Here is a 12,762-nt window from a genome sequence, read left to right as displayed (position 1 = left end):
CGGCGAATGTTTAATCTGTCAGCGAGCTCTGCTTCACCGTCGTTGCTCTGGTTGGTGTAGCGCTATCCTATCGCGTGCAGAGGGAGTTTGAAAGACGACCGTTTATCCGCCCCTCGGATTGAGCTTTCAATGGTGAGTTTCCAGACCAAACATCTTGATGAGGGTCTGGCTTGTCAGGCTAGCGCAGTAGAGAACAGGAAGTAGAGCAGGAAGTACAGTCGCGATATCAAAAGCCCGCCCACACTCTTATGTTGGTGTGAAATATGGAAATTAAAGCTAAAGCTCCAATCTGCTCCCAAAAATCCCGAAAAAAAGTCCGTTAGTGCCTCAGTGACAACTTCACTCGGAGAAGACGTCGATCTCAGCTGTCAATCATCACATCACACACCCCGTTTTTATAGCATCAGATAACTAACTAAAACTAAACTTATTTTAAAAACGAACACTTCAAATGAAATCATCGTGATGATAACTGCCTTCAATGACATAAACTAACTTTGGGGAATAATTTTATTGTTTAGTTTGCCTCGTGTCCATTAGAATACACAGAGGGGCGGCTATACTGGGACCGGCCACCGGGGGGCGATCGAGGCGCGAAAGCTTCAGTATCTGAGAGGGAGACTGCAGGCTTGGTTAAAACATGTTAGCAAAATGCTAATTAATGCTAACCACGTTAAATCCATAGACTGTAAAAAAAAATAAAGCCGTAGCATCCGTGACGTCACCCATAGGATTCTGAAGAGCCGTTTTGAAGCGTAGAGTAGAGACGAGCCGTCGCCATCTTGGCAGCGCGTCACTCCCAGATAACAGGAAATGGGCAACGCGGCGAGACGTGGGCGGAGCTTAGATCAGGGGTTTTCAAACCGGGGTCCGGAACCCTCCAGAAGATTCTAACGGGTCCCCAGAAAATTTCAGAGGATTAAAAGACAAAGCAAAAATGGATAAAGTATTCTAAACGATCCAACTGTTTAATTTCGAACTGTTTCTCTCCTTGTTTGCCATATTCATACTTTCCAGAATTGTATATGTTTGCATTGTATGTTTCTAGTGAATTTTTCTCACTATATCCCCTTTATCTCGCTTAATGGGGTTGTAGAGCAGTATTCTTAGCTGCTTACATACATTATTGTGAATGTTGCATATACAATAAATTTTTCATTGAAAATGTTCTTCTTCAGGTGTATACATCAAACATTAGGGTATAGCCAATTTAAGTTCGGAAACAATATTATGTTGTATTTATAATGTCACACTTACACACGGTTCCAATGCATTTTCATATAAAAATATATAGATGGATAGAGGAAGGGGGTCCCCCATAAAGGTTCATCATATTTGCGGGTCCTTGGCATCATAAAGTCTGAAAACCCCTGGCTTAGGTGACGTGATGACTAACAGACGGCAGACGAACGGCAATCCACCTGTCACTCAAAGTGGCCACGCCCTTAATTATGCAGAACTTTAAGGCTTTATATAATGTAAACGAATGAGTTATAAAAAAATTGACCCCTCACAGTCGTCATAAAGGGTAAAATTAGCCGTATAGACCAAAACAAGGATTTGTCCCAGGCTGTAAACATGTTTTTTTCTGCTGTAAAGTTGTGCATTTTAACATGGAGCTCAATGAGATTCTGCTCCTTCTGGAGCCGCTCTAGTGGCCAGTCGAGGAATTACAGTTCAAGTCAGGGCCGGCGCTCCGCACACGCACATCATGCACTGCGCGTAGGGCAGCAGGGCCGTGCACAGGGGGGTGGCTCGGTGGCTAGAGCCACTGCCCCTTTGCCCTCATCGGCTAAGGTGCCCCTCTTGCCCCCTTCCCTCCCTCACCCTCAGAGGATTTCCATAAAAGCGTTCGGTTCCGCTAAAAATCCACTAGTTCCGCTAACCCTTTCCGTGTTTTCCCGCTCGCACCGCGCAGCATCGCTCAAAGTCTGCGGCTGCCTGCTCTCTGTGGAGACGGCTGTTCCAGAATGTCGTCCCATAAACAGGTATATTACAAACTACAATCCAAAACGTTGAATTGTTTGAACAGTGCAAACATTCAAAGCTCCAGCATGCCACTCCTGTAAAATAGATTTCCGATTATAATCAATTTTACGAGTTAATAGGCTACTAGTATCTATAGCCTAACATACTTCATATTTATGATATTTTATTTAGACCATATTAATCGTATACACAATTTTAAAAAAGGTAATACAGGCTATTATAAATATAAATGAGTTGTATCAGGGTAGCCTACAATGGGGCTAAACACAGAAAAATAGGGTGTCAAAATTGCACCTTTAGGGGTACAACAGCTTGTCGCTGGGGCAGGACCCTTAAAAGGACAACTTTGTATCTGTTTTACTCCTAAAAGGTGCATATTAGTACCTTTGAGTACAAATGCGTACCTTAAGGTACTACTATGAACCTTTTTGTGGTAAAAATGGTACAAAGATGTCCTTTTAAGGGTCCTGCCCCAGCGACAAGCTGTTGTACCCCTAAAGGTGCAATTTTGACACCCTTCTTTTCTGTGTGAAGCACACCCTAAGACAAATGTGCTCATTTTTCAAAAAAGTCCATACTTGTGCAAAAAAGCAACGTTTGCAGTATTTTCTGTTTATTTTGATTAATAAAATATTTAATTATTGTTCAGTAAATATTAAAATGTTAATATAAAAATATATTTTAAAATACAGAAACAAATGTTTAGCCTAAGTAAATAATCTGAAAACATTGAATGAATGAGATTCCATAATAATTTTATAAAGTTGTATCCTTGTAACAACTAAATATATGTGTATTATATGATTATTATCATATTTTTTATTATAAATATGATGTTGCCTCTAAGATGGACACCCAACTTAAGATATTTACCATCTGAATCTTAACCATGTCATGTCAACAAATGGAAGTCAGTCAGCTGTTTATTATCATGTTAAATATGCCTATTACCCCAAACACCATACTTTTATATATTCTGTTATTAAAAATCTGTTGCGTATGATTTACATAAATCATAAACAAGACCTTTGTCTCAAAATATATTCAATTTTAGTGATTCTCATTTGCTACTTAAATCTCCAATAAAAAATGTAAATAGAAAAGAGATCAAATTAGCCCAGAATCAACTTTTTGGAAGAATAATTAGAACAACAGAAATTGAATTAGCACTAAAGCCTAACAAATGTATTTACAGTATGATTGTAAAAGGTTTGTTATTCATTTTCTATATTAAGATGATACTCAATCCCCTTATAGTGCCCCTTTTTTTTGGTTTGGGCCACTGCTCCTCAAAATATCTGTGCACGGCCCTGGCACCAAGTGCTTGGGGGCGACACCAAAAAATCTGGGTCGTAAAAAAATAATCACAATAGGCTAGTATAAATAACAAATAAAATATTTCTAAAAGCATGTTAATATGCAAAAGCAATACAAAAGTAATATAGGCCTAGACCAAATTAGTCGAGAAAAAAGTGAATCTCTGTGCCAGTCTCCCTCTGGTGTGAAATTGTGAAACTTGGGCTGTTAAAAATGCAGTTTGTTTGAGAAGGAAAGGAAGGCCAGTCGTTGGGGTCCTCATCGTCATATTTGGATGACAAATAAAGCTAATTTCCCCGTACGTTACAGATGTGTCACGTGTAGCTATTAGTGCAGAACGTTCCCTATTGTAATTTCTTCGCTTCAATACAATGTCTATCTGCCTCAGTCTGAACTTTAGAAAACCCCTGCAACTGAACGTGATGTTATTTTGCCAAATTAGACCGCTTGATCGATATTTTTCGTTGTTGTACTACGGCATGCGGTCATTTTCAAGAGGTTCGGCCAAGCGCGACATCTGTTGGTGAAACCGCAAGTCGTCAAAATATTTAGGGCTGGGAAAAGATTAATCTCGATTAATCGCATCCAAAATAAAAATTTGTGTCTACATGATACATGTGTGTGTACTGTGTATAATTATTTTGTATATATAAATTATATATACAAAATAATTATACAAATGATATACATTATATATACAAAATAATTATACACAGTACACAAACATATATCATGTAGACAAACTTATACTTTTTTTGCACTTTTAACTTTCTGTGTTTACATTGTTCAGTTCCAATTATTCATTTGCAGCAGTTATTTTGGAAGTAAAGAGAACCTAACTAAGAAATTCTGAATGGTAGTTATTTCTTTGGTTGGTGGGTGGGGGCACCGCCAGGCATTTGTGCTTAGGGCACCCAAATGGCTAGCACTGGCCCTGGTTCAAGTCACTTTTGTATTGGCTTCAACAGAAACTGGAGGAGGTGCCGCTTGGCAAAATCATGCTAGCGATAATTTAATTCATCCTAAGAACAAGTTGAAACACGCTAGCAACACACTAACTCATGCCAGCAATGGTTTTGCCTGTAGTGTTTTGCTAGATAATAAAAACTCTCAGAAAAAAAGGTACAGTACTGTCACTGAGGCAGTACCCTAATGTACACAAGTGAAAAGGTACATCTTTATACCTTACTAACCCCTGAATGGTACATATTAGCACCTTAAAAGGTACCAGTACTTTAGGAGTGCGTATTATTAGTACCTTTTCGGTTTTGTACCTTAGGGTACCGCCCCAGTGACAGCTATTTACCTTTTTTTCTGACAGTGTAGCATCGTTTGCCACTACTTTCCTAAGTCTGTTGAAACATAATGTGTAAAAAACACATGTAAAAAAGCTTCATGGTCATCACATTAGCAGTGCAGAAGCCATGGTAGATGATCAAATCAGCGCTTAATCTCAGTGCCAGTCCAAGCCGATCGCGTTACTCAGGCATCGCGTGTGCTTGTCTTGGCCTTCAAAGTCATCCGGAGTTTGTCTAAATGAGAAATAAACTGGTGATGTTTGGATATTTTTGGTAGGTGGGCTTGCAAAAATGGGACTTTTTCCAAATCCAGGAAATTCCACTGAGGTGAAACTCAGACGGAGAAGAGAGAAAGCGACCCGAATAACAGGAAATCTGCAGATTATTTCAGACACGGAAAAGGGGAAAAACAAGGCCAGAAAAGCGAAAGGAGAAATTGCAGAAGACTTCTGCCTTAAAAGGCTTTTCGGAGAGATGCACGAGGCCGAGCTGTCCTGCGAGGACGGATGGGCTGATTGTGAAAGAGTGTGAAGCAAGAGCGAAAGAGACAAACAGTCGAAGTCTTACCGTAAAAACTGTGCGTCAGTGCTGGAGCAGAACCAGGCGATGACTCTCTGACATTTGTCCTTTGGCTTAAAGTGAATTACACGGAGAACACACTGCAGGAAATGTTTTTACTCAGTATTTTCGTGACCAAAGATCTATTTTAAAAAGCCAAAATATAAACAGTATCTCCTATTATAGCTTTAAAACTACAACCATCAAATTAGTCTCTGACCTTCAGAGTGTTCTGACTCGGGTTGCTTCATATTTTTAGTCTGATCTGACTTACGGTTTTCCTAAAAATGAAGATTAATGTGATAGTTCACCCAAAAATAAGAATGTGATGTGTGTCTGCTGACCCCCAGGGTGTGTTTGTTTCTTCAGGAGAACACAAATGAAGATTTTAACTCAGCCGTTGCTCGTATAATGCATGTCAATGGGGTGTATTTCTATGAGAGTAAAAAACACAGACATACGAATCCATATTAAACCCTGCGGCTCGTGACGACACATTGATGTCTTAAGGCACGAAACGATCACTTTCTGACAGAAACACAACAGTATTTCGGTTATTTTTTACCTCATATCAGACGAATCTCATCTAGTATTCCCAACGCCATTACTTCCGTCGGAGAAGGTCAAACTAACAGCGCGATCATATTAGGTATGTGTACGACGTGGATCGGTCGAATTGACATGCTATTTCATGCTAATAACAAGCTAAACATGCTAAATCATGCTAGCAACAATCCAATTAAAGGGATAGTTCACTCAAAAATGAAATTTCTGATATCATTTACTCACCCTCAAGTTGTCTCAAACCTGTATGAACTTCTTTCTTCTGCTGAACACAAAGGAAGATATTTGGAAGAATGTTTGTGTCCAAGCAGATCTTAGGCCCTGTTGACTACCATAGTATTTTTTTCCCCTACTATGGTAGTCAATGGGGTCCAAGATCTGCTTATATACAAACATTCTTCCAAATATCTTTCTTTGTATTCAGCAAAACAAATACATTTTTAATGGTTTGGAACAACTTGATAGAGAGTAAATGATGACAGAATTTTCATTTTTAGGTGAAATATCCCTTTAATGTTAACAATATGTTAAGTAAGGTATAATGTCCACCTAGCCGGTTATCGCAGATTATTACACGGCTCTGTGAAATACTTGATTCTGATTGGTCAATCGCGCATTCCAGCGGTATGTTATTTCCAGATAACAACCGCTCATTCGGGTACTACGAGTTATCCTGACCGGTTCTACTTCTGTGCTTAACGCTGGCGCCATCTTGTGGCTTAAACACCTGTGGGTTACAATAGAAGACATCAAGGCAGGTTTCCTTTATAATGTTTTTAATATAGATCTTTTTCTTACACAAACGCATCGATTCGAATCAGAAGGCTCTATTAACCCATCGGAGTCGTGTGGAGCACGTTATTTGACGGACAGCTGCATTTTTTATGGACTTCAAACACAACTACAACTACTGCTGGGATTAACGTTAGCCTGGACTTTTTTAATATAACTCCGATTGTATTTGTCTGACAGAAGAATGTCATATACACCTACGATAACTTGAGGATGAGTAAATAAGAGGCTTGGTTTCATTTTTGGGTGAACTAACCCTTTCAGCATTCATTTTCAACATTTAGCAGCAATAGATAAAGGCTTAAAGCAGGTTGGAACTGTTTTTCTTCGTGGAAGCTTTGCGTAAGAGCTAATAAAATATTTAATCTCAAGACAATATTTTGTGTCTAATAATTATTTATTTGAGACTAGTAGCCGTGTAATAAGCGGGATAATGTCCACCCAGCCGGTTGTTATCTCAGAATAAACCCCTTCAGAGTGATGCTCCGCTTCGCCTCGGGGTCCTGATCACTCTGGAGGGGTTTATTCTGCGATAACAACCGGCTGGGTGGACATTATCCCGCTTATTACACGGCTACTAGTCTCAAATAAATTAGACACAAAATATTGTCTTGAGATTAAATATTTTATTAGCTCTTAAGCTTCCGCGAAGAAAAACAGTTCCAACCTGCTTTAAGCCTTTATCTATTGCTGCTAAATGTTGAAAATGAATGCTGAAAGGGTTAGTTCAGCCAAAGATGAAACCAAGCCTCTGATTTACTCACCCTCAAGTTATCGTAGGTGTTTATGACATTCTTCTGTCAGACAAATACCATCGGAGTTATATTAAAAAAGTCCAGGCTAACGTTAATCCCAGCAGTAGTTGTAGTTGTGTTTGAAGTCCATAAAAAATGCAGCTGTCCGTCAAATAACGTGCTCCACAGTGGCGATTTCTTTAAGACTGCAAGGGAAGCTCGGCTTCCCTTATAATGTCACAAAATTAATGGTCAAATATGTACTATTATATTAACATTGTATTGACTAAAAATGCGTTAGAAAACGTTCATCTCAAAGACGAGTTCGTTCAGAATCAGTTACATATAGCAGGTCGGCTGACTCGATTTCCTTCTCATACATTCCCGCAGCGTCACAGTGCATTTCCCTATTGAAGCCCAGCGTCCATTGACTTCAGTGGGGCTGCTTTGAACGTTTTTTTTCAGCGCTTCGAAACTAGACGGTCATTGGATAAACGCTGCGATTATGTCCTGCCCACGGACGCTCAGCGTCTCTGGGAGTGAATGGGGAGTGGGCTGGCCCGGACTCCGAACTTCTGCGTGATGATTGGAGGGTCTGCATCTCCTTTTGACTGACAGCGATTCTGTACTATAAGGAATCACTGAAGCTATTCGCGCTCAGTCCCATCGCGGATTTCTCAAGTTCAGTCGAAATAAAAACTTCTGCAACCTATTTCTTTGATATTTGCTTGGCGAAATTGCTTGATTTTCATCATACATTTCACACAATTATACACCACATTCCTTGTTTCAGTTTTACAGAGTTAAATATTTTTTTAGATCGTTTATTCATTCACAGGGTAAAAGACCATTTTCTTGAAAAGGAACGTAGGGCAGAATTTACTTTTAAATAAATAAGACAATTGGCCAAAAATGAGCTTCCCCTCTCTGACAGACCAGTAGCTGCCACTGCTCCACACGACTCCGATGGGTTAATAGAGCCTTCTGATTTGAATCGATGCGTTTGTGTAAGAAAAATATCCATGTTAAAAACGTTATAAAGGAAACCCGCCTTGAAGTCTTCCATTGTAGCCACGGCTGTTTAAGCCACAAGATGGCGCCAGCGTTAAGCACAGAAGTAGTACTGGTTAAGATAACTCGTAGTACCCGGATGAGCGGGTGCTATCTGGAAATAACATACCACTGGAATGCGCGATTGACCAATCAGAATCAAGTATTTCACAGAGCCGTGTAATAAAGAATGTTATCAATATGCTAATTCATGCAATGTGGTAGAATATGTTAGCAACCTGTTAAAAAATCCAAGCAACACATATTAAATAATACTAGCAATGTCTTTCTTCGTTCCCACTAAATGTAAAAGCTTAAAACACTTTCAAACTTTCTTACGGGTTTGTCAAGTCAACAACACAGTTTGTCATAAACATTACTCATCTAGTTTTCAGTGAAGTCTTTCCTTAGACATCAGAATTCCTCAGTAATATCCTTAAGTCTATTTATCGTTTAGCTCATGCTAAACGTCCTCCAGAAAACCTGGATGTTACGGGTCTTGCTCAACGACACAATGAACACATTGAGCTCAATCCCTATAATCTGTTGATTACCGGCCCAGATATCCTGAGCTACAGTAAGTGTGTGTGTGTGTGTGTTTTGTAGGATAGCTCAGGAACAGTGTTGTGCTACAGTTCTTGACGACACCATTTGCACCGGCGGCATCAATATGGCGAAGGACCAGGGAAGCTGCGACGGCCTCTTGTCCAGCAGCACATGTGAGACGAAGACGGCCAAGGTGTGTTAGTGTGATCGTCTCAGCGCATGATGTTTTAGGATTTTATGAAGTACAGTGAATGTGTGTGTGTGTTTATATATATATATACACACAGACACACTCACATAGACACACTCTCTCACACACACGCACACTCTCACACACGCACACGGACACACACACACACACAATCACAAATTCACCCTCACTCTCACACACACACAAACACAAATGTACACACACATTCACTTACACACTCATTCACACACACAAATGTACAAACACTCACTCACATACACATTCACTTACACACTCATACACACACACACACACACACACACACACACACAAATTCTCTCTCACTCTCTCACACACACACACACACACACAAAAGTACACACAATCACTCACACACACATTCATACACACACACTAATTCACACACACCCTCACTTACACACACACAAATGTACACACACTCACTTACACACACACACACACATACACACACACACACACACACACACACATACACAAATTCACCCTCACTCTCTCACACACACACACACACACAAATGTACAAACACTCACTCACATACACATTCACTTACACATTCATACACACACAAATTCACACACCCTCTCACTTACACACACACACACACACAAACAAATTCACTCTCACTCTCACTCTCTCTCACACACACAATCACTCACACACACATTCACTTACACATTCACACACAAATTCACACACACTCTCGCTTACACACACACACACACACAAATGTACACACACTCACTCACAAACATTTACTTACACACGCATACTCACACAAATTCACACACCCCCTCACTTACACACACATTCACTTACACACACATTCACTTACACACTCATACACACACACACACATTCACACACACACACACACACACATTCACACACACACACACACACACACACACACACACACACACACACACACACACACACACATTTACTTCTTTTTGAAGAAGTGTTTAGCTTATAAAGGGCACTCTGTCTCTTTAAGGTATGAGACCTGTGTTGATATTTCACATCTAAATGAAATGTGATTGCGTTGAAATGTGTGAGTTAAGTGTCCCAGTTCACTTCGGGTCTGTGTTCTTGTCCGCACACGTCTGTGTTAGACACTCAGATCACAATAAGAGGATAAACGTGGTTTTAAAGCCGGAGAGCGGGGGGTAAAAATAGACGTCTTTCTCTCAGCGCTGTTTACGTTGAGCAGGAGAGAACTTGCCCACATCACAAAAGTGGAGCTGTTCCTGTCAGACGGCGTGATCAATCCAGCTCCGCTTACACACACAGGCTCTAAGCCAAACCTCAGCATGAAGAATACAGCGTCTCGTCAAGATGGAATACACACCTGCACTGCAAAATATGCTTTTCTTACTTTGTATTTTTGTCTTGTTTCTAGTCCAAACATCTAGAAATTCTTAAAACAAGAAACATTTACTAGACAAGCAAAAGTAGTTGTATTGTTTTGGGAGAAAATAACTCAAAATGAAGAGAGTTTTTGCTTAAAATAAGATAAATAATCTGCCAATGGGGTGAGAAAAACAATCTTAATTCAAACAGAAAACAAGATTATTTTTCTCACCCCATTGCCAGATTATTTTGAGTTATTTTTCACAAAACAAGACAACTACTTTTGCTTGTCTAGTAAATGTTTCTTAATGTAAGAACGTTTAGATATTTTGACTAGAAAAAAGACAAAAAAATAACTAAGTAAGAAAAACGTGTGTTTCAACACACTCTAAAATATTCTGGGTAAAAAACAACCCAATGTTGGGTCAAATATGGACTAACCTAGCAATTGCATTGTTTTAACCCAACGGTTGTGTTGTCTTAAGCAAATATTTAACCCTACCGCAGGGTTAAAACAAACCAATTGCTGGGTTAGTCCATATTTGACCCAACATTGGGTTAAAACAACCCAGAATTTTAAAGAGTGCACCACAGTCCTCCAGGTGCCGGCTGTCTTCTAGGAAACATTCATCTTGGGGTGTCAGTGGGACTGGATAGTGCACGTCAGACATGTATTTATGTGTTCATCTTAAACCGCTAAGCCTAATTTATCTCAAACCTTTCAAGGCCGGCATTAGAAGATCTGGTGGAGAGAGAGCTCCTCTTTAAATCACCAGATCCGCAGAGGTGGACAAAGAACGCAACTTCATTACTTGAGTAAAAGTACAGAGGTATTTGTTTTTCAAAAGTACTTAAGTATTTCAAGTAAATTTCCTTTTTTATGCCAACGCATTATTGTATTATAGTTGTATAAATGCACATTATGCCATCATGGTTTAAGCCAGTCAGTGATGCTCCGTCTGACATACTAGCATACGACTAACTTAAACTCATTTAAATACTTACAAAAAAAACGTATAAAAGTTACAAAGCTGCTGTCACTTTAAGGTCGAATGCACGGATCCAATACACTGATACACATCTGATATTCTCCAGCTGTTCACCTTCACTTAAGACAGAATCATTTCTGTTTATGTGAATACTCGACTAAATGAGCATTTTGACATCCGTCTTCTTCCACTTTGCTATAAACTATAAATCAGTGTTTAAAAAATGCTGTGAAATCATTGAACTTCACGAGACTCTACAAGAGTGATTCCTGAAAGGCTTTCTGCAAAAACCCAAACACCTTTTAAAGAAGAAAAAAATCATCCGCTGACTTTCAAAGCTGCGACAGAAACAACTTTCGACTTCGAGGACCTTGATAGAAATGTAGTGGAGTAAAAAGTACGATATTTGTCTTTCAAATGTAGTGAAGTAAAAGTCATAAGTTTCCAGAAAATATAATACTCAAGTAAAGTACAGATACTCAAAAAGTGAACTTAAGTACAGTACTCAAGTAAATGAGCTTAGTTACTGTCCAGCTCTGCAGATCTGTTTGTGCTTTCATTTAAAGGGTTACGTCAGTGATTTATCATTAAGCTTTGTATTTAAACTGTGTCATTAATGTAGTAGAAATGTGAAATTATTTTTGAATTTGGAGCCTTCTAGACTGAGAAAAGACAGAAAATGTATTTTTGAGTCATGGGAATGAAAGACAACAACTCCCAGAATGCACTTGAAAACTTTGAATATAGTGCACAAGACTACTTTAATCATACTTTTATGCTGTTTTTTTCTTTGAGATATTAAGGCTTGTTAACTGAAAAATATATCAAAATTAAACAAGAAATATCTGCCAAAGGGATCAGAAAAACACGCCCATTTGGACTCCATTGGCAGACATGTTTTTATTAACTCACTTAATTTCGAATATCTTGTAATTTTGCTTCTTAGGTAACATATCTTGATTTAAGAATGTTTCGATTTTTGGACTGAAAAATCTAGAAAATCGCTGTTTTGCAGTGAGCATGACCTAGTCCTTTAATTATCATTGTCGTGTGTTTATATACTGAGGTTTATTGAATTACACACATCTCTGTTTTTCCACATTAAGCTTTGAGCTTTTGATCCAGCACTGGATCTCCATCTTAAATACAGAAAGATCTGTAAAGTCCAGGATGAGACTTTATCTGTGTCTGGGCAATCAGCCATGATGCTTTCCGCCAGGATCTGTACCGTCCAGCTCTCTCTCTCGCTCTCTCGCTCTCTCTCTCTCTCTCTCTCTCTCTCTCTCTCTCTCTCTCTCTCTCTCTCTCTCTCTCTCTCTCTCTCTCTCTCTGTGCGGTAAGA

General features: G+C 39.3%; 1 protein-coding gene across 3 annotated transcripts in view; it reads left to right on the top strand.

Moving 5' to 3' along the window:
• Positions 1–12,762, top strand: part of fbln1 (fibulin 1) — an 85,405-nt gene that overhangs the window by 13,158 nt on the left and 59,485 nt on the right. For all 3 annotated transcript variants that reach the window (XM_067436323.1, XM_067436322.1, XM_067436324.1), the window contains exon 3: positions 8,909–9,041. In XM_067436323.1, coding sequence (XP_067292424.1) covers positions 8,909–9,041 — 133 coding nt within the window. The remainder of the gene's footprint in view (positions 1–8,908; positions 9,042–12,762) is intronic.

The sequence above is a fragment of the Pseudorasbora parva genome, chromosome 25 (genome assembly GCF_024679245.1).
Source record: "Pseudorasbora parva isolate DD20220531a chromosome 25, ASM2467924v1, whole genome shotgun sequence".
NCBI classification, from domain to species: domain Eukaryota; kingdom Metazoa; phylum Chordata; class Actinopteri; order Cypriniformes; family Gobionidae; genus Pseudorasbora; species Pseudorasbora parva.
This window is presented reverse-complemented; position numbering and strand designations above follow the sequence as displayed.